Source organism: Scyliorhinus torazame, chromosome 7 (genome assembly GCF_047496885.1).
Source record: "Scyliorhinus torazame isolate Kashiwa2021f chromosome 7, sScyTor2.1, whole genome shotgun sequence".
Taxonomy (NCBI): Eukaryota; Metazoa; Chordata; class Chondrichthyes; order Carcharhiniformes; family Scyliorhinidae; genus Scyliorhinus; species Scyliorhinus torazame.
Genome location: NC_092713.1, coordinates 12229716 through 12257272, shown reverse-complemented (window position 1 = coordinate 12257272; position 27557 = coordinate 12229716). Strand labels below are relative to the sequence as shown.

Genomic DNA, 27557 nt, shown 5'->3' with positions numbered 1-27557 from the left:
GTTTTAAGAAGCCCTCCTGGATGCTCCTTACAAACTCCGCCCCGTCTAAGCCCCTGGCACTAAGTGAGTCCCAGTCAATATTGGGGAAGTTGAAGTCTCCCATCACCACAACCCTATTGTTTTTACTCTTTTCCAAAATCTGTCTACCTATCTGCTCCTCGATCTCCCGCTGGCTGTTGGGAGGCCTGTAGTATACCCCCAACATTGTGACTGCACCCTTCTTATTCCTGATCTCTACCCATATAGCCTCACTGCCCTCTGAGGTGTCCTCTCGCAGTATAGCTGTGATATTCTCCTGAACAAGTAGCGCAACTCCGCCTCCCCTTTTACATCCCCCTCTATCCCGCCTGAAACATCTAAATCCTGGAACGTTTCGCTGCCAATCCTGCCCTTCCCTCAACCAGGTCTCTGTAATGGCAACAACATCATAGTTCCAAGTAGTAATCCAAGCTCTAAGTTCATCTGCCTTACCCGCAATGCTCCTTGCATTAAAACATATGCACTTCAGGCCACCAGACCCGCTGTGTTCAGCAACTTCTCCCCGTCTGCTCTGCCTCAGAGCCACACTGTCCCTATTCCCTAGTTCTCCCTCAATGCTCTCACCTTCTGACCTATTGCTCCCGCGCCCACCCCCCTGCCATACTAGTTTAAACCCTCCCGTGTGACACTAGCAAATCTCGCGGCCAGGATATTTATGCCTCTCCGGTTTAGATGCAACCCGTCCATCTTATACAGGTCACATCTGCCCCGGAAGAGCTCCCAGTGGTCCAGATAACGGAAACCCTCCCTCCTACACCAGCTGTTTAGCCACGTGTTTGTCTGCTCTATCTTCCTATTTCTAGCCTCACTGGCACGTGGCACAGGGAGTAATCCCGAGATCACAACCCTCGAGGTCCTGTCTTTTAACTTTCTGCCTAGCTCCCTGAACTCCTGCTGCAGGACCTCATGCCCCTTCCTGCCTATGTCGTTAGTACCAATATGTACAACGACCTCTGCCTGTTTGCCCTACCCCTTCAGGATTCCCTCTACCCGTTCGGAGACATCCTGGACCCTGGCACCAGGGAGGCAACATACCATTCTGGAGTCTCTTTCACGTCCACAGAAGCGCCTATCTGTGCCCCTGACTATAGAGTCCCCTATTACTATTACTCTTCTGCGCTTTGACCCTCCCTTCTGAACATCAGAGCCAGCCGTGGTGCCACTGCTCTGGCTGCTGCTGTTTTCCCCTGATAGGCTATCCCCCCCGACAGTATCCAAAGGGGTATATCTGTTCGAGAGGGGGACAACCACAGGGGATTCCTGCACTGACTGCCTGCCCTTTCTGGTGGTCACCCATTTCTCTGCCTGCACCTTGGGTGTGACCACATTTACATAACTGTGATCTATGACGCTTTCCGCCACCTGCATGTTCCTAAGTGCATCCAATTGCTGCTCCAACCGAACCATGCGGTCTGTGAGGAGCTGCAGTTGGGTGCACTTTCTGCAGATGAAGCCATCCGGAACGCTGGAAGCCTCCCGGACCTGCCACATCTCACAGTCAGAGCACAGCACCCCTCTAACTGACATTGCGTCAATTAATTAAAATTAAAATTTGTCTTTTTTTTTTTATAAATACTTTTTTTTTTAAATTGCAAAGTTACTGTCAACTATCTGTTTCCTAGCACTAGATTTCTAATAGAAATGCGATAGCTAACTATAATACTCTCCGATCTCTGGCTTAGATATCCTCTAAATTATAATTAAGTTATTATGTTTAATTAGTTCCCAAATACTCACATTTTTTTTAAATTTAGGTTAGAATCCCAACCAGCCACTCAGGTCACAGCTTTTCTGTGATGTCACTTCAGTTTCCCCCCGACACACACAATTTGAAAAAAGGTATAAAAGTAAAAATCACTTACTTACCTTCTTACCTTCTGAGTGTCTGAGATGTTCTCAGGTTCCGTGCGATCTGGCGGGATTGAGATCTCGCAACATTCCTGCCTCCCTCCAATTAAGTCCAGGGGTGGGAAAACTTCTAACCTGGAGGCTTATTGGGACCTTTAGTAGCAATTTAAGGGCCTCAACCCACTACAGCTGGTATTCACCCAGCAACGGGCAGGGTGACGTGCCATCTGGGAAGGCCACTGTGCAACCATGTCGGGTTACCTGCTGCTACTGAGGGGTGGGGAGAGGCCCTCGTACAAAAGCACTCTGTGCCCAGTTTAAGGATTGGACATTGCTACAGGGGAGGCCTGAGGAAGGCAGCCCCCTGCCTTGCTGTCTTCCCCTTTCCCATTTCTTCCCTGGCACCTGCATCCCACCCCACTCATCTTTCTCTGAAGGATCTGTTTTGTTATGCTCTTGACGTAGCATAAGCTGCTGCCTTGATGTGCACTCTGACAAAGGAAGGTTCAGACTTGGAGATAGCTTTAACACATTTATTAAACTGTTAACAATTCTCCTGCATGGATTCGACTCTAGTTAATCCTGCTATAGCTACTCAGACTAACTAACCAGTCTGCTACAATCCACGTGGTGGGTGTGATGTGTTTCAATCAACCCTGTCTGTACTCACTAAGTGTCTCCACTGGAAAGAGACTGAGCATGTGTGCTGTGTCCTTATGTATGGGTTGGTGTAATGCCCCCCTGTGATAGTGCCACCTCTGTGTGTATTGTCACTGCCCATTGGTCGTGTCCTATCTTACTGACCTATTGGTTGAATGTCTGTGTGTCATGATGTCTCTGGTATTCCCTCTAGTGTCTAGCTAGGTGTAGTGTGTTCACATTAACCCCTTGTGTATTTACAGTGATGCATTTCACCACAGGATCGACCACTGATCCTGTAGTTCAGCCCATCTACAATAATGGCAGCTGCCAGTTCTCGAGGGCAGGATATCCACCATACTGGGGGCTTAATTCAGGGCAGGCCCAATGCTGTGTAGATAAGTGAAGGCAAAATACTGCAGATGCTGGAAATCTGAAATGAAAACAGAAAATGCCGGAAAATCTCTGCTATTCTGGCAGTATCTGTGGAGAGACAAACTGAGCCAATGTTTCAGCTCAGTATGACTCTTAGCTTTGAGGAAGAGCATCTCTCCACAGATGCTGCCAGACCTGCTGAGATTTTCCAACATTTTCTATTTTTATTACTCTAAGTGCCTGATTACCTCGGAATAAGGTTGGCCCTCCAAGGCAATGCGGGCTCCCAGCTAACTCTCCCTATCTTATATTTATTATCCATAGTTTTGGTCTCCTCTACAAGTAACTTTTCTATGTCTACCTTATCAAACCCGTACATAATTTTAAGGCCTCTATCTGCTCTTTCCGAGAGGAAAAGATGCCTAGCTGACCATTCCTGTGACCTCGGCGCTGTGAGGCTGCAGGGCTAACCAAAGTTAGCCAGCATAAACCCACTCTACTCTTGTACAGTGCGGGAAACTCACTGCGCACACACACCACCTCATTTGATGTTCACCCACCAGCAAGTAATTTGTTCCCTCCTTCTATTAGCCTCCATCCCAAATTCCGCAAATTGCACGTACATACATGGACATTGTACTAGCTTAGTATTTTAAATTAAAGTATATCAGAATAAACTGAGATTTCACAAAGGTCAGTGTATACCTCACTTGCTTCACTTCTTTCCTGATTGTTTTTGAGAGAGCAAAGGTTTTCTTGGGAATCCTTTTAATAGCCACTGTCCGACCATCACTGAAATACAAATAGGGCAGGGTTTAAGAGGAAACTAAAACCTTGGTGCACTTTATCAGGCCCGTCTTTTTCAAAATAATTTTTAGTTAAAATAGAATTTATATTACTATCCAAGATGGTTGTGGTGGTTGGAGGTCGATCGTCTCAGCTCCAGGACATCACTTCATGCGTTCCTCGGGGTAGTGTCCTAGGCCCAACCATCTTCAGCTGCTTCATCAATGACCTTCTTTCCATCAATAGGTGAGAATCGGGGATGTTTGCGGATGACTGCACAATGTTCAGCACCATTCACGACTCCTCAGACACTGAGGCAGTCCCTGTCCACCCAATGCAGCAAGACCTGGACAATATCCAAGCTTGGGCTGATAAGTGGAAAATAACATTTGCACCGCACAAGTGCTGGGCAATGACCATCTCCATCAAGAGACAATCAAACCATTACTTCTTGACATTCAATGGCATTACCATCACTGAATCTCCCATTATCAACATCCTGGAGGTTACCATTGGCCAGAAACTGAACTGGACTAGCCACATTAATACTGTGGCTACCAGGGCAAAAGACTAGGAATCCTACGGTGAATAACTCACCTCCTGACCCCCAAAGCCATATTAAGACTGTGGCTACAAGAGCAGGTCAGAGGATGGGAATTATGTGTTGAATACTTCACCTGACTTCCCAAAACCTGCCTGTTATATTCCTCGCCTTATTCTTCAAGATAGCCAGATATGTAGTGTTGACAAAGAACATTAAACTAAGAACTTTAAATCAAAACAAATTTATTTTCCACTACTAAGCGTGATTAGGTTTGTACACTTTACTAAGTAACAGATAATAAACTAATAATACTGAATCTGTAGTACAGTAACCCACACCCTTTAATCCACATGTACTATACACATCATTACACTGTCCATCATCTACAAGGGGCAAGTCAGGAGTGTCATGGAATACTCTCCACTTGCCTGGATGAGTGGAGTTCCAAGCCAACAGCTCAAAAAGAAGCTCAACAACATGCTGGACAAAGCAGCCCGCTTAATTGGCATCCCTGCCGCTACCTTAAACATTCACCCCCTCCACTACCGACAAACAGTGGCAGCTGTGTGTACCAACTACAGAATGCACTGCAGCAACTCACCAAGGCTCCTTTGACAGCACCTTCAAATCCCACAACCACTACCAAATAGAAGGACAAGGGCCACAGGTAGATGGAAACACTGCTGCCTGCTAGTTCTCCTCCAAGCCACACATCATCCCGACTTGGAAATATATCGGTGTTCCTTCACTGTCGCTGGGTCAAAATCCAGGCAAATGGATAGTATTCCATTACACTCTTGACTTGTGTCTCATAGAACATACAATGCAGAAGGAGGCCATTCGGCCCATCGAGTCTGCACCGACCCACTTAAGCCCTCACCTGGGCCTGGGACACTACCCTGAGGAACTCCTGCAGTGATGTCCTGGAGCTGAGATGATTGGCCTCCAACCACCATTTGTGTCAGGTATGACTCCAAGTTAGTTACAGAGGTTGACAAAAATACGTGACTGGGCTGTAGACTTACTAAATTCCAGTCTGGATAAAACTCTGTTTATGTGATGAGCTTGCAGTGCATGTGTTTATGGTAACATCTGTCATGAGACTTGGCACCGAAGTTCCATTGGCTTGTTGGACAGTTACAATGCTGCCGACTCCCGGTACAAATTCCCTCCCTAAAACACACAATTGGAACCGGAAATGAGAAATGAAGTGACACCGCAGAACATTTCTGAAAACACTCTGAACGTGTTGAAGTACCTGTCTTAATGTCCTTCAGATTGATGATCCAGCTCTCGTCCCAAAGCATCTTTTGCTTTTGGTATTGCAGCCACTAAAAAGTATATAAAAGGTCTTTTAGAATCAAACCCGATTTGAATGCAGAGATTATTGACAGCTGTGAGGTAGACGCAGCAATTAATGTGGGTTGAAAAACTTGACCCTTCATTTGAATCTCAGGTTACCTGCGGGGGGGGGGGGGGTCACCTTTTATAGGGGTCCTTGGGAAGGCAAGGTTGGATTGCGTGGGGCACCCAGGCAATCTGGGGTTGGGGGTTGTTGTGCGGTGTACAGGATGGGGGGGGGGGGGTGTCGGGGCTGATTTGCGGTGTGGGGTGGAGATGGCACAATAGAGAAATGTAACCATTAAGTAATATAGTTATCTTTGAAAAATTGTGCCACACAATTTATCTCTCGCAATGTTGCTCCCCTCCTAAGAGGGCATGGATAGAATGGATGGGCAGGCCCTCTCTCCTTGGGTGGAGGAGTCTGTCACCAGGGGGCATCGGTTTAAGGTCTGTTTAGAGGAGGTGGGCGAGGCAGGTGAGAGTACCTTTAAGAAATGGATGTTTAAGCAATGTACCTTTAAGAAATACAAAGAACAAAGAACAAAGAAATGTACAGCACAGGAACAGGCCCTTCGGCCCTCCAAGCCCGTGCCGACCATACTGCCCGACTAAACTACAATCTTCTACACTTCCTGGGTCCGTATCCTTCTATTCCCATCCTATTCATATATTTGTCAAGATGCCCCTTAAATGTCCCTATCGTCCCTGCTTCCACTACCTCCTCCGGTAGCGAGTTCCAGGTACCCACTACCCTCTGCGTAAAAAACTTGCCTCGTACATCTACTCTAAACCTTGCCCCTCTCACCTTAAACCTATGCCCCCTAGTAATTGACCCCTCTACCCTGGGGAAAAGCCTCTGACTATCCACTCTGTCTATGCCCCTCATAATTTTGTATACCTCTATCAGGTCGCCCCTCAACCTCCTTCGTTCCAGTGAGAACAAACCGAGTTTATTAAACCGCTAATGGAGCTAATCATATTACTGAAGTGATGTCAGAGGGTGGGGGGAGCTGAGCTCACTTCTGCTTTTTTGAGTTTCAGTTTGAGAAGGCAGCTGGGAGTGTCTGTGTGTTTTGCTGTGAGCTGCAGGAAGAAACACAGGGCTGGTCTGTTGATTTCTGAAATCAAAAGACTATAAATATATTGAATGTAACCTAATGTGTTATTATTTTTGAAGGTTTGAAGTCTTTTGGATGTTTAAAGGAACAGTTTGAAGGATTATTTAGTGTTGTAGTCTTTGGGGGTTATCTATGAAGTAATGGGTGTTAAGATATTCAATGTTTGTTTTTAAAAGGTTAACTTGAGTTCATAGAATAAACATTATTTTGTTTTAAAAACCATTGTCCATTTCTGCTGTACCACACCTGGAGAGCACACCGTGTGCTTCCCACACCACAATCTATTAAAAGTTGTGGGTCAGTTGAACTCCATGAAACACTTTGGGGTTCTGTAAACCCGGACCCATAACACAGGTTTTTTTACACAGAGGGTGGTGAGTGTCTGGAACGCGTTGCCAGGGGAGGCTGTGGAAGCAGATACATTAACGGCGTTCAAAAGGTATCTCGATAAACATATGGACAGGACGGGTATAGAGGGATGTGGCATAAGGAAGTGCTGGGGGTTTTGGCCAAGGGTGGTATCATGACCGGTACAGACTTGGAGGGCCGAAGGGCCTGTTCTGTGCTGTATTGTTCTTTATTCCAATCCCCGCCCCGATATACCGCGCCCGATACATATCACCTCAGCATAAACACACACATTTAACATGTAAAAAACAAAGATTTGATCCTCGTCACACAGATCTACTCGATCAGACCGATAAACTGAAGCGGATCAGGATTATCACTACATACCACCAAGGTGAGTATAAACCCGCTACAGAACAGGGCAATTGGAAGGCCAATCGAAACTTTGATCCCAATAGACATGGGGCAGGCTCCACAATCAGCAGGACAGGTATCACATCGTTCAGCCCCGTCACAAACTCCATCATCACAAACTAATGTAACATGAGGTTAAAGAAAACAGGTCTTATTGTACAGTATGCTACTGGAAGAATTCCGTTACTATTCAGTGGTGTTAATAGATAGCAATAATGCGACCATGGGAAGATGTCACTTAGACAGGAACTCATATAAAATATTTATTCATAATATATTAGATATTTGGCATAAATATCAGCAGATCGTTGATGCCGTTTTTCATGATAAGTCAGAGGATCTCCCGACATGTACAGGAAGGAATTATGATGCTTACAGGAAGTCAATGCTGGAAATACCCCAAGCTTTTTAGCGATCTCATTCTGATCTGTTTTGTTTTGTGAGCTTCGGACGGAGGTGTGGATCTTATTGCAACAAGTGTTTTCTTATCGAAAGAAGGTGTTTCCACTTGTCAGTTGAGAGAAATTGGAATACATAGAAACCAGGTAATCACTAATAAATCTGGGGCTGGTTTAGCACAGTGGGCTAACTAGCTGACTTGCAATGCAGAACAATGCCCACAGCGTGGGTTCAATTCCCGTACCAGCCTCCCCGAACAGGTGCCGGAATGTGGCGACTCGGGGCTTTTCACAGTAACTTCATTGAAGCCTACTTGTGACAATAAGAGATTATTATTATTATAGGTCATTTGGTCATTCTGAATTCTATCTAACAAATGAACAATTTCCTGATATTCAAACAGACAACATAAAAGCCAAGTAAATACATGAGGAATGTCCTTTATGTAATGTTATGTATAATGTAAGGAGATGATGTTTATGTATCTCAACACTAGATGGCACCACAGATTAGCCATATAAATCGACTCCGCCTCCTGGAATTCTGGGAGCAGGTTTAGAGAAGGTGTTAGAGAAGATTAGTTAAAGGTTAAGATAGAGAGTTGTATTCGAAAGATATTATAGATTTCTGTAGCATAGATTTAATACTGTTATTTTAGTAGGTATTACTTAGTAAAATATACGAATCACTTAAAGTAGTGTAAAATGAACTAGCTTTGTTTCAAATACACAGTTTGATGTTCTTTGTCAGCACTACGACCTTTAGCCACCTTGGAGGACTACACAAGGAACATTAAACTTTAGGGAATTAAGTCTGCCATCCTTACCTGGTCTGACCCACATATGGCTCAAAGCCCACAGCAATGTGATTGACTCTTAAATGCCCCCTCAAGGCAATTAGGGATTGGGAAACAAATACTGGTCTGGGCCAGGGATGCCCACACGTTTTAAAAATCAGGAATTAAAATTTAAATCGGCAGAAGAATTTATTCAGTAGAAAGGTTCTTAATTCTTTCAGAACTCTCTTCGGCCTCCACGGAACCTTGCTGAGAAACCAAACAAAACATAATAACCTGAAAAAAATGTTTTGCCAGGACACAGCTGCGATCTCCACAAGTTAGTCAGACAGCATCAAAGCTGTGACGAGATAAATATCTGCAGTAGGTGCGGTGAGGCAGATTGAAGGGAGGAATGGCCAAGAAAGAGGTGGAAAGCAGTGAACGGGCCACTCAGTCACAAGGTAAAGAGCTGTGATAAGAAGGAGGAATAAGATTGTGTGTTGTGGAATGGGCGTGTAACCCAAGATCGGGAATCCCAGTGATGAGATACCAGGTGTGAAGGGCAAGGAATATTGTGAAGAAGGTTTCTCCTTCCAATTTAAAAAAAAAAAATTGTTTTCGAGATGTGGGCGTCGCTGGTTAATCCAACATTTATCACCCAGCCCTAGTTGCCCGTGAGAAAGTGGAGATGAGTTACCTTCTTGAACCGATGCAGCCATATGGGTGTAGGTACACCCATTGTGCTGTTAGGGAAGGATTTCCAGGATTTTGACCCAGCGACAGTGAAGGAGCGGCGATATATTTCCAAGTCAGGGTGTTAAGTGACTTAGAGGGGAACCTCCAGGTGGTGGGGTTCCCAGGTATCTGCTGCTCCTGTCCTTCTTGATAGATGGTAGTCGTGGTGGGTTTGGAAGGTGCTGTTTAAGGAACCTTGGCGAGTTCCTGCAGTGCATCTTGTAGATGGTACACACGGCTGCCACTGTTCATTGGAGGTCGAGCGCTTCAATGTTTGTGGAAGGAGGAGCAATCAGGCGATCACTGCCTGGCACTCCTGTGACGCGAATGTAACTCACCACTTGTCAGCCCAAGCCTGGGTAGCTGCATTTGGACACGGACTGCTTCATTATCTGAGGAGTCGCGAATGGTGCTGAACATTGTGCAGTCATCCGGAAACATCCCCACTTCTGACCTCATGATGAAAGGGAGGTCATTGATGAAGCAGCTGAAGATGGTTGGGCCTCGGACACTACCCTGAGGAACTCCTGCAGTGATGTCCTGGAGCTGAGATGATTGACCTCCAACCACCACAACCATCTTCCTTTGTTCCAGGTATGACTCCAACCAGCGGAGAGTTTTCCCCCTGATTCCCATTGACTCCAGTTTAGCTCGGGCTCCTTGATGCCACACTTGGTCAAATGCTGCCGTGATGCCAACAGCAGTCACTCCCAACTCATCTCTGGCACTCAGCTCTTTTGTCCATATTTGAACCAAGGCTGCCATGAGGTCAGGAGCTGGATGACCCTGGCAGAACCCAAACTGAGAGTCCATGAGCAGGTTATTTCTGAGTAAGTGACGTTGATGACACCTTCCATCACTTTGCTGATGATCGAGAGTAAATTGATAATTGGCTGGGTTGGATTTGTTCTGCTTTGTGTACAGGACACACCTGGGCAATTTTCCATGTTGCTGGGTAGATGCCAGTGTTGTAGCTGTACTGGAACAGCTTGGCTAGGGGTGCGGCAAGTTCTGGAGCAGAGGTCTTCAGGGCTATTGTCGAAATATTGTCAGGACCCATTGCCTTTGCAGTGTTCAGCGGATTCTGCTGTTTCTTGATAACACATGGAATAAATCGGATTGGCTGAGGACTGACAGCTTTGATGCTGGGGACGTCCGGACGAGACCGAGATGGATCATCCACACGGCACCTCTGGATTTGATTCGCAGGCCACGTTGCTCACCGCACAAATGCCGCTATGTCGGGAGAGTTCTGAAATGGGATTTGTATCAGGCGTAGATCAATTTCCCATCCTTGCAACCCTCAGTGCTCCATCCAAGTGGTGTTCAAGATGGAGGAGTCCTGATTCACCAGCTGATAGTGAACGCTACGTGGTAATCAGCAGGAGGTTTCCTTGCCCATGTTTGACCTGAAGCCATTAGACTCCGTGGGGTCCAGAGTCGGTGATGAGGACTGCGGGAGCAACTCCCTCCCGATTGTATACCACTCTAATACCACCTCTGCTGGGTACTGAGGAATGGTGATAGTGGTGTCTGGGTCATATCTGTAAGGTATGACTCTGTGAGTCAGGCTGTTGCTTGACTAGTCTGTATGTCAGCTCTCCCAACTTTGTCACAAGCCCCAGAAGTTAGTACAAGGACTTTGCCGGGTTGTTGTCCTTTCCAATGTCCTGTTCCATTCTTTTGTGTTTGCTTTGTAGCGGCTTTACACAATTGAGTGGCTTGCTAGGCCATTTAAAAGTCAACCACAATGCCGTGGGTCTGGAGTCACATGTACTCCAGAGCAGATTTCCTTCCCGAAAGAGCATTAGTGAACCAGTTGGGTTTGTACAATAATCGTTTCATTGTCATTAATTTTAGGTTTTTTTATTAAGTTTAAATTCCAGCATCTGCCGAGGTGGGATTCGAACCTGGGTCTACACAGCAGTACCCTGGGTCACTAGTCCAGACCACTGCCTCCCCCATTACAAGGCTTAATCATCCTCTGTGGTCAAGTCACATTCCCTGATTAAAGGCCGTCTTTGGTTATATGAAATGAAATGAAATGAAATGAAAATCGCTTATTGTCACAAGTAGGCTTCAATGAAGTTACTGTGAAAAGCCCCTAGTCACCACATTCCGGCGCCTGTTCGGGGAGGCTGGTACGGGAATTGAACCGTGCTGCTGGCCTGCTTTGGTCAGCTTTCAAAGCCAGCGATTTAGCCCTGTGCTAAACCAGCCCCTTCGGATATATTCGGATTCAGGGTCATAATAAACTTGACTAAAAATAACAATGCTGTTTTAGTGCTTCTTATTTCGCAGATGTTGAGCATTATTCCGATGGGGAGAAGTATCTAAATGATCATTATCTCCCATCAGTGTGAGAAATTAGAGTTTTTTTGTGATGCCTCAAACTAAATAAAGCAATACCTTGTGCACTTAGCACTGTTGTCTTCGCTTCTAAGGCTGCATGCATTCGTCCCACTTTAACATGTGCAATTAGTGAAGTCACTCCGACATGGACTAAAACAACCTAAACAGAGTTTAGTGTGCAAATGAGAGAAGCAGTTGTTAATACTTAGATCAATAAGATTGAATGGACATCCTTACCCTGGAAAGAGTACAACCAGACTTGAGCGGACCAGTAAACCCTGGGGTAAAGGGTTTGTCCTATTAGAAGAGATTGAGTAGATGAAGTCTATATGGTGATGAAAATAGGAATTTCAGATATATTCTATTATAGGTGTTTGGTACAAGAAGGGTTAAAAGTCTGGATCAATGTGTGTGTGACTTCTGAAGTCATGTTTTAAAAAATCGTGGTCTGTAAGGTTGAGAGCCAGAGGTGCAATTAAAGCACTGTAAAAAGCTTGGACGAATTCAGTTTTTTGGGGATTCGGGTGAGGTTCCCTGTGGAGTTAATTCGATTTCAGCTTGGTACGGTGAGGTAGTTACTGGGTGGAGCTAAGGTATCAGGCGTTTTGTGGCAGAGCGGCTCAGTTTTAAATGGAGCTGTGAGCAGAAGTTAAGCATTTTGCTCTCACAGACGTTCAGTTAAAGATATGTCTGAAGCCATGTTTCTTTCTAAGCAGTTCAGAATTGTTTGGTTAGACAGTGAGCTGAAACAAGCTGAGGAGCATCTTCTGAAGTAATACAGCCAAAGTTTCTGCATGGTTCTGACAGGAGTCAGGTCTTTTCTTTAAGGCAGTGTCTAAAGGTCTCTCCTTCACAAAGTATTGTACCCAAACAGATACAGATACTCCTGAAGCAGATATTCTTGAGTGGAAATTGGGTTTAACAATGGATTGAGAGCTGAGATTTTTTTTTTTGTTATTTTAGTGGAATGAGAGATAGCAGTTAAGGAGTACTGCATTCACCGTATTAACTAGCACTGTTTAAGGGGTAATTGTAAGCTCTTTTTGGTGTGATGTTAATTATATTTTAATACTGTGTTAGTAATAAAGTTTGTTTTAATATACCATCTTTGTGAAATCACTCCTGGAGCAAGATATCCTTTCCTCATAGTCTTACAAAATTAAAATAAAATATTGGGGTTTCTGTTCCATATCCTAGACACTGTTGGGGTCTGGTCCGGGATCATTAGAATATTCCCTGGTGTTTAAGAGAATGAGAGATGGCCTAATTGAAACAGATACATTTCTTCACCCCATGAGTTGTGAATTGGAATTCTCTAAAGGTTGTGGATGTTCCATCTTTGAATATCATGAAGGTCGAGAGAGGTAGAATTTAGGTTTCTCAGGGAATCGAGGGAAATTAGGAATTTAGCACTGCATCCTCACAGCGCCAGGGGCCTCGCTTCAGATCTGGCCTCGGGTGCCTGTCTGTGCGGAGTCTGCACGTTCTCCCCGTGTGTGCGTGGGTTTCCTCCGGATGCACCGGTTTCCTCCCACAGTCCAAAGATGTGCAGGTTAGGTGGATTGGCCGTGATAAATTGCCCCTTAGTGACCAGGGTCGTGCGGGTTAGATTGGGGGGGGGGGGTGCGGGGGTACGAGGTTGCAGGGATGGGGAGCCTGGTTAGGGTGCTCTTTCAGAGGGTCGGTGCGGATTCGATGGGCCGAGTGGCCTCCTTCTGAATTCTATGATTCTATGAAAGCGGAGTTGAGGCCAATGGTCAGCCATGACCATACTGAATGATGGAGCAGGCACGGCGGGCCATTCAATTTACTCCTATTTCCTCTGTTGTGAATCATTTAAAACAAAAGGCAAACATATATTTTAGTTTATACCTATGCTACATTAGCGATGGTTTTGCAAGATGCTCCAAATCTGGTGATAAAAAGGCAGTCCAACAGCAGCACCCTTTCCCAATCCAATGTGCCCAGTATCGAGGTGTTAGTCATTCAAAAACAGCTCTGCTCCATTCGCACGCCTGACCCTGGACTCCCAAAGCCACCGCTCTGCTCAATATTCACTCCCAGGAGGACAACGGAAATAGAACATAGAACATAGAAAAATACAGCACAGAACAGGCCCTTCGGCCCACGATGTTGTGCCGAACTTTTGTCCTTGATTAAGAACAAATTAATTTACACCCCATCATTCTACCATAATCCATGTACCTATCCAATAGCCGCTTGAAGGTCCCTAATGTTTCCGACTCAACTACTTCCACAGGCAGTGCATTCCATGCCTCCACTACTCTCTGGGTAAAGAACCTACCTCTGCAATCCCCCCTATATCTTCCACCATTCATCTTAAATTTATGTCCCCTTGTAATGGTTTGTTCCACCCGGGGAAAAAGTCTCTGACTGTCTACTCTATCTATTCCCCTGATCATCTTATAAACCTCTATCAAGTCATCCCTCATCCTTCTCCGTTCTAATGAGAAAAGGCCTAGCACCCTCAACCTTTCCTCTTAAGACCTACTCTCCATTCCAGGCAACATTCTGGTCAATCTCCTTTGCACCTTTTCCAAAGCTTCCACGTCCTTCCTAAAATGAGGCGACCAGAACTGCACACAGTACTCCAAATGTGGCCTTACCAAGGTTTTGTACAGTTGCATCATCACCTCACGGCTCTTAAATTCAATCCCTCTGCTAATGAACGGTAGCACACATAGGCCTTCTTCACAGCTCTATCCACTTGAGTGGCAACTTTCAAAGATCTATGAACATAGACTCCAAGATCTCTCTGCTCCTCCACATTGCCTAGAACATTACCATTAACCCTATATTCCGCATTCATATTTGTCCTTCCAAAATGGACAACCTCACACTTTTCAGGGTTAAACTCCATCTGCCACGTCTCAGCCCAGCTCTGCATCCTATCTATGTCTCTTTGCAGCCGACAACAGCCCTCCTCACTATCCACAACTCCACCATGCTTCAGGATGTATCAGAGCATTCCTGAAGAATTTAAACACACCCATCATGTAATGGGAATCCCTGAATTGTAACCAACCAAAATGGAAAAGTTACATTTGGGGAGGCACCAAATTCACCAAGAGACTTCCTCGGAAACATGTAGAGGTGAAGTCAAGGCATCGAGGGGGGCGCACAGACCTCCAAACAATCCACCTACCCAATTCTTCAAGCACCATCTGCCCTGCATGTGGCCGAGTCTGCGGATCATGCATCAGACTTATCCGACATCCCAGCACCCATTAACGCGGTGTGGATGGAAATTATCTTCTATTTCGAGCGACTGCCTAAGAAGAGGAGATGCCTGGTATCCATGACATCAAACTAAAACCCCTGGGTTGTACAACCATAAAGTTTTAAGAGGCCGGATAGTGATAGAATTGTCACTTTTCCTTTGATTTCTTTATTCATTTGAGGTACAATAATTGACCAGTCAATAAGTGTAAACAACTCAACCGCTCATTAACCTGTACCTTAGTTGTCCAGTTTTGTTGGGACATCTTCCCTGCTTGTGAAACAGTATGGGTCACTATTTTCCCATCGTCTGGAATCCAGGGGCCACATATGCCACCTTCTTTCTGAAATAAACAATATTTGATATTCCGGCTGTGAGAAATGATGGAACCACAGAATGGTTACAGCACAGAAGGACCCAGGTCGACCCATCTTGTCTACACCGGCTCTCCGCCAGAGTCACCCAGCTCCTCTCACTCCCCTGTCCATTCCCCCATTGCTTTGTAAATCTTTCCAAATCAGCTGCTTATCCAGGTTCCCGTTGAAGGTCCCAGTGGGACCTAGCTCCAGCGCACTCTTCGGCATTCCAGATCCTAGCCACTCGCTGGGTAACAAAGATTTCCTTCATGTTGCTGTTGCTTTTTCTCGGGCAATCATTTTGAAATCTGCATCCTCTGGCTCTCGACCCCCCCTCACCCCCTCCCCCCCCCCCCCCACCCCCACCACCTGCCCCCCTCCCCCATATGTACAGTTTCTCCCTATCTACTCTCTCAGACCCCTCATGATTTTGAACACCTCTATCAAATCTCTTCTCACCCTTCCCGCCTCCAAGAAAAACTGTCCCAACTTTTCCCATCAATGCGCCCTTACCATCACTGACGGTCTTGGCCAGAACTAATTTGTTTGATTCAAACACGGCGATGAGTAAATACAGGACAGAAATGTACTGCCAATGTTGATCCAAACCAACATGGAAACAGCAGGGAAAGAAACGTCATTCCAACCCATTAAGACCGCAGCTGTTAACAACTCTAATCTCTGAGTGAGATGGTTGGTTCACCGCCTTCCCATCCTCCCCCGACCTGGTCTTCAGAGAACGGTAGGTGGATGGGAGCCGTAATGGGCAGCCCATTCGCCATGTTGAAAACACCATTAACGAGCCAATGGGCCTGAACATTAGGCTGCCCACATCATAATTCAGGGAGCATGGGCAGGCGAGTGAGGGGGGAGAACCCACCTTTTCACTATCTGAGGTGAGAAAGCAGAAAGGAAGGGGGATTGTCCTGTGTGCATCAGGGTCACCTCCCCAAGATGATGCCCTCACTTTTGATGCCTATCCTCCTGGCCTCCAAAACCGATCCCGCAACCGCGCTCGCTCCCCCGCCTTAGAATGCCAGATCCCTTGTGGCTGTGGGCGGCATGGTGGCTATGGGTCCCAGGTTCGATTCCCGGCTTGGGTCACTGTCAGTGCGGCGTCTGCACTTTCTCCCCGTGTCTGCGGGGGTTTCCTCCGGGTGCTCCGGTTTTCTCCCACAGGTCCGAAAGACGTGCTGTTGTGTAATTTGGCCATTCTGAATTCTCCCTCTGTGTACCCGAGCAGGTATACACAGAGAGTGGCGAACTAGGGGCTTTTCACAGTAACTTCATTGCAGTGTTAATGTAAGCCTACTTGTGACAATAAAGATTTTTCTATGCGATCAGAAACTGAACTGGACTAGCCATAGTAATACTGTGGCTACCAGGGCAGGTCAAAGACGAGGAATCCTACGGTGATTAACTCACCTCCTTACTCCCCCAAGGCCTGTCCACCATCCACAAGGTACAAGTTAGGAGCATAATGGAATACTCTCCACTTGCCTGGATGAGTGCAGCTGTACAGGACCATGATTAGACCACATCTCGAGTATTGTGTGCAGTTTTGGCCTCGTTAGCTCATAAAAGATATATTTGCCATTGGGGCAATGCAACGAGGGTTCACCAGACAGATTTTTGGGATGGCAGGATTGTCGGTATGAGGAGAAATTGGATTGACTGGGCCTACAATCACTGGAATTTAGAAGAATGAGAGGGGATCTCATTGAAACATATCCAATTCTGACAGGGCTGAATAGACTGTCTGCGGGGATGATGTTTTCTCTGGCTGGGGGGGTCTAGAATAAGGGGTCTCAGGATACAGATAGACCATTTCGGAATGAGATGAGGAGAATTTTCTTCACTCAGAGGACGGTGAACCTGTGGAATGTTCGACCACAGAACACAGTGAAGGCCAAGCCACTTGAATATATTTGAGAAACAAATAGTTTTCTAGATGCTATCAAGGGATATGAGGCAAGTGCAGGAGTATAGCGCTGAGGTAGAGGATCAGACATGGTCATATTGAATGGCACAGCAGGGTCAATGAGCTGAATGGCCTACTCCTATTTTCTCTATGTTTCTATGTTCTAGCCGAGAGAAGACTATTTGAGCCACTGGGTGGGATTTTCTAGATCCGAGGACTTCCGGGAGCGACTTCGAGGTCGCTCCCGCTAGAGTCCTGGGTATTTGGTCCTTTCCACCCATTTTGGGGGGGAAATCTTGGGATTTTATGGACAAACCTCCAGCCAGGATTTTCTTGTCCCTCTGCGAGAGAATGGTCTGAGGTTGACAAATTACAAAAATATTGCGAGAAACATGGGGCTGGATCCTCCGTTCTGCGGTTATGTCTGCAGGATCTGTCTGGTAATACGACCAAAACGCCAGCGCCGCCCCCGCACTGATCCTACGCCCGGTGTGGGGCTAGCAGCTGCGCCATGTAATACCCCCGGCTTTACCTGTGGATACGGCCGCAGAATTGCCGGGACCATGTCCGAGCATGCGCATGGCGGTGGGCGCACCATACAACGTGGCGCCGGCCACCCGCGGACCTGGCCTGCCAAACACTGCACCCTGTAATTCGCCTCGCCACCCCCCCCGACCAGCCCCCCACCAGTCCCCCCCAGCCCCCGCTGAAACCCCTCTGCCTGCGGAATGATTTCTCCCCCCCTGGGCTGTGGTGGAGCTGGCACCGTCCGCAGCCGCCACGCGAGGTCCCCGGAAGTTTTGAGTACACGCGCCCCACTCCATCCGGGAATTCGGAGCATTGGGGGAGTGCCTGAGGCCGTCCCGGCAGCATGCGGTGTATTCCTCGAGTACGCCGTCTTTGAGGGGCCGGAGCATCGGAAAACGACGCCTCCCCGATTCCGGCGTTAAAACGCATTCTCCAGCCGATCGCCGAAAGCGATTTCGCCGTTAATCGGAGAATCCAACCCAATATTACAACGGCACCACGCATGTGGACCACAGCGAGTCTGCATGAACTGACTTAATGTCCCCATCCAGAGTGACTGCAGTAATTCTACAGTCACTGTTACCAGCAATAATAAAAAATATATGGGGCGAAATTCTCCGTTATCGGCGGAAAGTCCGCCGATCGGCTCAAAAAACGGTGCAAATCCGACTTGCGTCACGTCGGAAAAATGGGTCGAAAGTCTCCGGCCCGAAATGGGCTAGCAGCGACGTAACGGGATCCGCGCTTGCGCAGTGGTTCACGCCGTGCAGCGTCATACGCGCCGCACGGCGTGACGGCTCATAAGGCCGCGCTGCTCACCCCCACCCGACCGCAACACCCGACCGGAACACCTGACTGGATGGCTGGCCGCCGCTCAGCCCCGAGGTTCGAGTCACGCGATGTGGAGGCGCTCCTGGACGCGGTGGAGCAGAGGAGGGACGCCCTGTATCCCGGGCACGGCCGCAGAGTTGCCCCACGCCACAGCCGGCGTCTGTGGAGGGAAGTGGCAGAGGCCGTCACCGCTGCGGCCCTGACACCACGGACAGGCACCCAGTGCCACAAGAAGGTGAACGACCTCGTCAGAGCAGGCAGGGTGAGCCTCCCCCATATCCCCCCTCCCCATATCCCCCATAATCCCCCCTCCCCATATCCCCCCTCCCCCATCTCCCCCTCCCCATATCCCCCCTCCCCCATATCCCCCCTCCCCCATATCCCCCCTCCCCCATATCCCCCCTCCCCCATATCCCCCCTCCCCCATATCCCCCATATCGCCCCTCCCCCATATCCCCCCTCCCCCATATACCCCCTCCCCCATATCCCCCTCCCCATATCCCCCATATCCCCCCTCCCCATATCCCCCCTCCCCCATATCCCGCCTCCCCATATCCCCCATATCCCCCCTCCCCCATATCCCCCATATCCCCCTCCCCATATCCCCCCTCCCCATATCCCCCCTCCCCCATATCCCCCATATCCCCCCTCCCCCATATCCCCCATATCCCCCCTTCCCCCATATCCCCCATATCCCCCCTCCCCCATATCCCCCCTCCCCCATATCCCCCCTCCCCCATATCCCCCCTCCCCCATATCCCCCCCTCCCCCATATCCCCCCCATATCACCCCTCCCCCATATCCCCCCTCCCCCATATCCCCCCTCCCCCATATCCCCCCTCCCCCATATCCCCCCCTCCCCTATATCCCCCATATCCCCCCCTCCCCCATATCCCCCCTCCCCCATATCCCCCTCCCCCATATCCCCCATATCCCCCCTCCCACATATCCCCAAGTGAATCCAGCCCTAACCTTAACCTCTGCAATGCACGCGCAACCGATGGCGTGCATTCATATACCTGCCTAACAGTATTGCCTTTTACCCCTACCACCCCCCCCCCCCCCCCCCAGGAGAAGCGCGCACACAACAATAGGGAGCATGTGAGGACTGGAGGAGGGCCCGCTGATGAGAGGCCACTGACCGAACACGAGGAAAGGGCCCTGGAACTGGCTGGCAGACCTGACGACCGGGAGGTTGCTGATGCAGAGGTCGGAGGCGTAGTAGCAAGTGAGCCACCGACAGCCCGTCCCCATATCCCCCCTCCCCTATATCCCCCTCCCCCATATCACCTGATCACTGCCTGATGTCTAACCATGCATGCTTCATTGTGTATCGCAGGACCAAACGTCCAGGCACCCATCCCCGCAGATGCAGACCGCCCGCAGGATGCCCCTCGGAGGCCACGGGAGACGGAGAGACCCGGACCCTCCAGCATGCGACGCCCGCAGGATGCCCCTCGGAGGCCATGGGAGACGGAGAGACCCGCACCCTCCAGCATGCGACGCCCGCAGGATGCCCCTCGCACACCACGGGAGACGGAGAGACTCGCACCCTCCAGCATGCGACACCCGCAGGATGCCCCTCGGAGGCCACGGGAGACGGAGAGACCTGGAGCAACAGGGAGACGACACCCCCGTCACGTGCAGGAGCGACCACCCAGCGACGAGGGGGGCAGCCACAGGCCCCCGTCACATCCGAGCCAGGACACCACTACCCAGGACACCACTACCCAGGACACCACTACCCAGGACACCACTACCCGGGACACCACTACCCGGGACACCACTACCCGGGACACCACTACCCGGGACACCACTACCCGGGACACCACTACCCGGGACAGCACTGCCCAGGAAGACGAAATACCGGACAGTGACTCAGAGTGGATGGGTGGAGACGAACCCCCACCCCAAAGTGCCATGGACTCAGAGTGGGACGAAGAGCACGACACAACGCCACTGCTGTCACCAACACCCTCCACCATCGCAGAAACACTCACCTCGGTTGGGCACTTTAGTGATGAGGCGTCTGGTACACTCACTGGTGCGCACAACACTGCCGTCCCGGTACAGCAGGTGGAGGTAGGAGCAGCAGAGGGGCCGGGCGGTCGGAGGGCAGCCCAGCCCAAGCGAACATCTGCCGCCCAGATGGATCCCGGGTTCCTGGATTTACCACACCCACACATAGATCCGATGCAACCACCGACCCGGAGACGAGCGAAGAGGGTGACGGGCGGCTTGCAGCGGCTGCAGTCGCAGGTGGAGGAGTCCACCCGCGTCCAGGAGCTGGGAGTGGTGCCGGTCATGCGTGCCACCAAAGCTGACACCGCACGGGTGGCGTCCGCGGTGGAGGCAATGGGTGCGACGGTGTCAGACATGGGGAACGGTTTGCGAGGCCTGGGGCTTTCCGTGCAGGCGGCGTCTGTGGCCCAGGAAATGGCTGCCCTCTCACAGGAGGCCATGAGCCAGTGCCAGCGCCAGATGGCAGAGGCGCTCAACGCCATAGCCCAGTCTCTGCAGGCCATGGCCCAGTCTCAGCAGGCCATGGCCCAGTCTCTGCAGGCCATCGCTGAGGGCATCGGCACCAGTGGCCATGTGCGAGCCGGCGTCGCACTGTCACAGACAGGGTTTGCCAACCCCCTGGGCTCCATGGCTGCAAACCTGCAGACCCCTGTCGATACCAGCACGGGCCTCCAGGACTGGCAGCGCCAGATGTCGGGGGCGCGTCGGATGGCCAGTCCGATCGCATCCACCACCCATGTAGAGGCCTGGGGGCCATCGGGCACCCCGAGGGAGGAGGAGGTGGTGTGGTCCGTCCCGGCTCCCTCTGTAGGGGAGGTCCCGGTACACCGCGACACCTCGGACTCCCCCCCTTCCGTCCCAGGTGCATCGGGCAGGACAGGCTGGCAGCTCGCCGTCCCAGTCGCCCGGGCCGCAGCCTGGCCCATCTAGGCCAGGACGCCCCAGGAAACGGCCGCCAAAGGGATCCAGTGTCAGAGTGCAGGAATCACAGGAGTCCACCTCCAGTTCTGCTGTACCGTCTGGGGAACCACGTAGATGTAGTCAAAGGGCCCGTAAGGCCAAACAATTAGACACTGAGTAAGTTGGCACGGGTGCAGGGCACAGATGAGTTTTAGGGGCTAGGGCACGTGCATGAACTCCTTTGGTTATTAAAGTCAATGTTACACCTACAGAAGCTGCCTTTGTGCTCTGTCCAAAGTGTGCGGGGGTGTCATGTACGTTGAGCGCAAGTGTGTGTGTGAGGGGTGGTCTTACCTCAGCCCCAGGTGAGTCTGCCCCCTTCCCCCTGGGCCGCCATCAACATCCCCCGGGCAGAGGACGGGACCGTGCGCTGCAGTGTCACAGCCGCATGCAGGGATGGTCCGGGTGGATGGTGGTACTGTGGCCATGGGTCAGACATAGTCCAACGATGTAGAGCCAGGAGCTCACCGCAGGGCGGGTTGTCATCATCCTCCATGGCCTGCAATAGACACGCGTCCACTCGCAACTGTGTGAGCCCGGCCATTGTGCCGCAGGTGGATCGGCAATGGGGGGGGGGGGTGTGGTGTGCATGCGGGTGGGGTGGGTGGGGTTGGGGGGGGGGGTGAGGGTGCTGGGTGGGTGGATGGGTGGGGGGGTGTGGGTGGTCGGCTGTTGCCATGGTGTGCGGTCTGTGGCCATACTACCCGATTCCCACGCCCATCTAGTCAGTGAAGCGGGCGTCTATCAGTCTGTCCCGTGCCCGCTGGGCCAGCCGGTAACGGTGGACAGCCACCCGCCTGTGTCTACCCCGTCTGCCCTGACCATTGCCCCCATCCCCCCTCATCTGGGGAGGACTGCGCCTCTTCCTGCTGCTCCTCCACTCCGCCCTCCTCTGCCTGCGGCACATCGCCCCTCTGCTGGGCTATGTTGTGCAGGACGCAGCACACCACAATGATGCGGCCGACCCTATCTGACCGATACTGGAGGGCGCCCCCAGAGAGGTCCAGGCACCTGAAACGCATCTTCAGCACGCCAAAGCACCTCTCTATCACTCCCCTTGTCGCTACATGGGCATCATTGTAGCGGTTCTCCGCCTCATTGCGTGGCCTCCGTCTAGGCGTCATCAGCCACGATCGCAATGGGTAGCCCCTGTCGCCCAGCAACCAGCCCCTCAGCCGGGGATGGCGTCCCTCGTACATGCCGGGGATGGATGACCGCGACAACACGTATGAGTCGTGTACACTGCCTGGCTAACGGGCGCAGACGTGCAGGATCATCATGCGGTGGTCGCAGACCACCTGTATGTTCATCGAATAGGTCCCCTTCCTATTGGTGAACACGGCCCTGTTATCTGCAGGTGGCCGCACGGCGACGTGCATCCCATCGATCGCGCCCTGGACCATGGGGAACCCGGCCACGGCAGAGAAGCCCACGGCCCGGGCATCTTGGCTGGCCCGGTCCACGGGGAAGCGGATGTAGCGGTGCGCCATGGCATATAGGGCATCTGTCACTGCCCGGATGCACCGATGCACCGATGTCTGCGATATGCCGGACAGGTCCCCACTCGGTGCCTGGAATGACCCCGTTGCATAAAAGTTCAGGGCCACCGTAACCTTGACGGACACGGGGAGAGGGTGTCCCCCGCCAGTGCCACGCGGGTGACAGGTGTGCCAGCAGGTGGCAGATGTGTGCCACGGTTTCCCGCCTCATCCGGAGTCTCCTCCTGCATTCCCGGTCCGTGAGGTCCTGGTATGACTGCCGGGGCCGGTACACACGGGGCGCCCTCGGGTGCCTCCGTTGCCGTGGGGCCGCGACGTCCTCCTCCCCCTCCTCGTCCTGTCGGTCAGGTGTCCCTCCAGCCTGGGCGGCTGCCGTCTGTCCCTCTGCGGCAGACTGCGCCGCCTCTCTGGCACGCTCCTCCTCCTCCTCATCCAGGGCAACATAGACATGAGAGGCTGCCGCCACGGCGGCCAACATCGCTGGATGATCGGAAAACATGACGGCCTGGTGGGGGGGAGGGGAACGACGACATGTCATCATTGCCCAAATCCCCTCCTCCCCCCCAGTCAGGTGGCATGGACCGCATGGGTCCAACTGTTGGAGGCTGGCACCTGGCCAGGTGGACCAACTCACTTGCCCTCGCATCCCCCTCCCCGGCACGGACCCCCCCATCCCCCCTCCCCGGCACGGACCCCCCCATCCCCCTCCCCGGCACGGACCCCCCCCCCCCCCAACCTCCACCCCGGCATGGACCCCCCCCCCAACCTCCGCCCCGGCACGGACCCCCCATCCCCCTCCCTGGCACGGACCCACCATCCCCCTCCTCGGCACGGACCCCCCCACCAACCTCCACCCCGGCACGGACCCCCCCATCCCCCTCTCCGGCACGGACCCCCCCCCCAACCTCCACCCCGGCACGGACCCCCCCCCAACCTCCACCCCGGCACGGACCAGCCCCCCATCCCCCTCCCCGGCACGGACCACCCCCAACCTCCACCCCGGCACGGACCCCCCATCCCCCTCCCTGGCACGGACCCCCCCCCAACCTCCACCCCGGCACGGACCCCCCCCCCCAACCTCCACCCCGGCACGGACCCCCCATCCCCCTCCCCGGCACGGACCCCCCCCCCCAAACTCCACCCCGGCACGGACACCCCCCAACCTCCACACCGGCACGGACCCCCCTCCAACCTCCACCCTGGCACGGACCCCCCATCCCCCTCCCCGGCACGGACCCCCCCCAACCTCCACCCCGGCACGGACCCCCCCCCCCCAACCTCCACCCCCGCACGGACCCCCCCATCCCCCTCCCCGGCACGGACCCCCCCCCCAACCTCCACCCCGGCACGGACCCCCCCCCCAACCTCCACCCCGGCACGGATCCCCCATCCCCCTCCCCGGCACGGACCCCCCCCAACCTCCACCCCGGCACGGAACCCCCACCCCCCTCCCCGGCACGGACCCCCCCCCAACCTCCAGCCCGGCACGGACCCCCCCCCCCAACCTCCACCCCGGCACGGACCCCCCCCCCCAACCTCCACCCCCGCACGGACCCCCCATCCCCCTCCCCGGCACGGACCCCCCCCCAACCTCCACCCCGGCACGGACCCCCCCCCCAACCTCCACCCCGGCACGGATCCCCCATCCCCCTCCCCGGCACGGACCCCCCCCAACCTCCACCCCGGCACGGAACCCCATCCCCCTCCCCGGCACGGACCCCCCCCCAACCTCCAGCCCGGCACGGACCCCCCCCCCAACCTCCACCCCGGCACGGACCCCCCCCATCCCCCTCCCCGGCATGGACCCCCCCCAACCTCCACCCTGGCACGGACCCCCCCCCCCCAACCTCCACCCCGGCACGGACCCCCCATCCCCCTCCCCGGCATGGACCCCCCCCCAACCTCCACCCCCGGCACGGACTCCCACCCAACCTCCACCCCAGTACGGACCCCCCATCCCCCTCCCCGGCACGGACACCCCCCAACCTCCACCCCAGCAAGGACCCCCCCCAACCTCCACCCCGGCACGGACCCCCCCCCCATCCCCCTCCCCGGCACGGACCCCCTCCCGGCACTCCCCCGGAGTCCAGCCTACTCTAACCACCCCCCACCCACCCCTCCCGCCGCACACACACACACAAGCCGAGACACACCTCTCCTCACGCATTCAGACTGCGGCCACGCCATCGCCTGCCCAGAGCCAACCCCTCAGGCCGTCACTCACCTCCTCGCTGGTCGGCGTGAACCTGGAGCACAGGGTCACGCCGATGAAAAGGAGGTGTAATTTACGTCGACGCGAACGGTCATCACGTCGACGGGACTTCGGCCCATCCGGAAGGGAGAATATCGGCAGGCCGAAAATCGGCTGCCTTGCGCAGACCCGTGCCATTCTCCGACGGCAGCGGCGACATTAACGCCCCGCCGACTTTTCTCCCTTCGGAGACTTCGGCAACCGGCGGGGGCGGGATTCACGGCGGCCAACGGCCATTCTCCGACCCTCTGGGGGGTCGGAGAATGACGCCCATGATTCCGTTCGAGGTTTGATCAACTTCACGAAAGTGCAACAATCTGCATTTAAACACAGTAAAACATCCCAAGGTGCATCACAGGAGCCATTATTAAACAGGATTTGTTACTGAGCCACATGAGGAGATACAGATACAGGCGCCTCAAAGCATTGGATCGTGACAAATTTCAGGTTGGGTATTTTGGGGAATTGGGGTCAAGTGTCACTTGGGGAGTGGGAATAAATCGCCGTGAAAGCAGCGAAGTGCTAAACCAATCCACACCAATGCAGCACCGAATGCAGGTTAGCTTTTTTAACGTTTCCCTCAATTACAATTGATGCAGGACACATTCTATAAATGTCCAGTTTTCAGACAACCGCGGATTGTCAGCAGCCGGATTTGAGAAACTGTACCTGTATTAGGAGAGGTGAACTAGAGTTTCGTCAAAAGGTGGTTTTTAAGGTGTGTTTGAAAGGAGATATTATTGGGGCAGCACGGTAGCATAGTGGATAGCACAATTGCTTCACAGCTCCAGGGTTCCAGGTTCGATTCCAACTTGGGTCACTGCCTGTGCGGCGTCTGCACGTTCTACCCGTGTGTGCGTGGGTTTCCTCCGGGTGCTCCGGTTTCCTCCCACAGTCCAAAGATGTGCAGGTTAGGCGGATTGGCCGTGATAAATTGCCCTTAGTGTCCAAAATTGCCCTTAGTGTTGGGTCGGGTTACTGGGTTATGGGGGTAGGGTGGAGGTGTTGACCTTGGGTAGGGTGCTCTTTCCAAGAGCCGGTGCAGACTCGATGGGCCGAATGGCCTCCTTCTGCACTGTAAATTCTATGATCTATGAGATGGAGGAGCAGGGCGATTTAGGAAGGCAGTAATGGAGTTTATGTCTGAGGTAGCTGAAAACATGGCTGGTAATGGTGGGGCGATAAAATCTGGGGATTCCTAAGAAACTAGAATTGGAGAAGGGGAGAGATTTTGGAAGGGCTGGAGGAGCTTATTGAGAATGAGAAGGGTGAAGCCATGCAGGGATTTGAAAACAGGCTGTTCAGTGAATGACCATGATATAAAACAAGCACACACCATGAAAGCCATCGGACACGAATGGATGTTTGCGTGATAAACACAGCAGTTGCTTTCTGTTGCGTCTTTCCAGTTCACTGGACACTCCTTTTCTTCACAGAATCTTTTTGCTTCACTCACATTGCTGTGTATTAACAAGAAAACAAAAGTGTGTCAAACAAAACATCACTGGAAACTTTGCAAATTAAAGCCGTTCATTGAACAGGAAATTAGTATTGATAGGGTACATTTCACCAAAGCCAATGTGGTACTTGTTTAATCAAAACAGTACAAATGTATTAAGGTTCGCTATGGGTCTTCTCTGATAGAATCATAAAATCACACAGCCCACAGGCAGCCATTCAGCCCATCACAGCTATGCTAGCCCTTTGGAAGAGCTATCCAATTAATCCCACTCACCATAGCCCCGCAACTTTTCCCCTTTCAGTATTTATTCAAAATTCTTTTCAATGTTATCACTGAACCCCTCTCAGGTAATGCATTTTAGATTTTATTTATTTATTTCTTAATAAATTTAGAGTTCCCAATTATTTTTTTCCAATTAAGGGGCAATTTAGCGTGGCCAAACTACCTACCCTGCACATCTTTAGGTTGTGGCAGTGAAACCCACGCAGACACGGGAAGAGTGTGCAAACTCCACACGGACAGTGACCCGAGGCTGGGATCGAACCCAGGTCCTCAGCGTCGTGAGGCAGCAGTGCTAAGCACTGCGCCACCATGCAGCCCTCATTTTAGATTTTAACAAAGCATTATCAATTGTATTCCCTCATCGCACCCCTTGTTCTTTTTGCAAATTCTCTATAATCTAAGACCCCCTAGTTACTAACCCTCCTTTTTTTAATTTTTCACGGCATGTGGGCATCGCTGGAAAGGCCAGCACTTATTGCCCACTC

General features: G+C 51.9%; 1 protein-coding gene across 2 annotated transcripts in view; it reads right to left on the bottom strand.

Moving 5' to 3' along the window:
- The window catches only part of LOC140426033 (atrial natriuretic peptide receptor 2-like), a 130848-nt gene that overhangs the window by 82902 nt on the left and 20389 nt on the right, over positions 1 to 27557 (bottom strand). For both annotated transcript variants that reach the window (XM_072510327.1, XM_072510328.1), the window contains exons 4-10: positions 26665 to 26788; positions 15199 to 15303; positions 11777 to 11879; positions 7429 to 7574; positions 5490 to 5562; positions 5257 to 5404; positions 3607 to 3693 (exon numbers count right to left, since the gene is read on the bottom strand). In XM_072510327.1, the coding sequence (XP_072366428.1) occupies positions 3607 to 3693; positions 5257 to 5404; positions 5490 to 5562; positions 7429 to 7574; positions 11777 to 11879; positions 15199 to 15303; positions 26665 to 26788 (786 nt within the window). The remainder of the gene's footprint in view (positions 1 to 3606; positions 3694 to 5256; positions 5405 to 5489; positions 5563 to 7428; positions 7575 to 11776; positions 11880 to 15198; positions 15304 to 26664; positions 26789 to 27557) is intronic.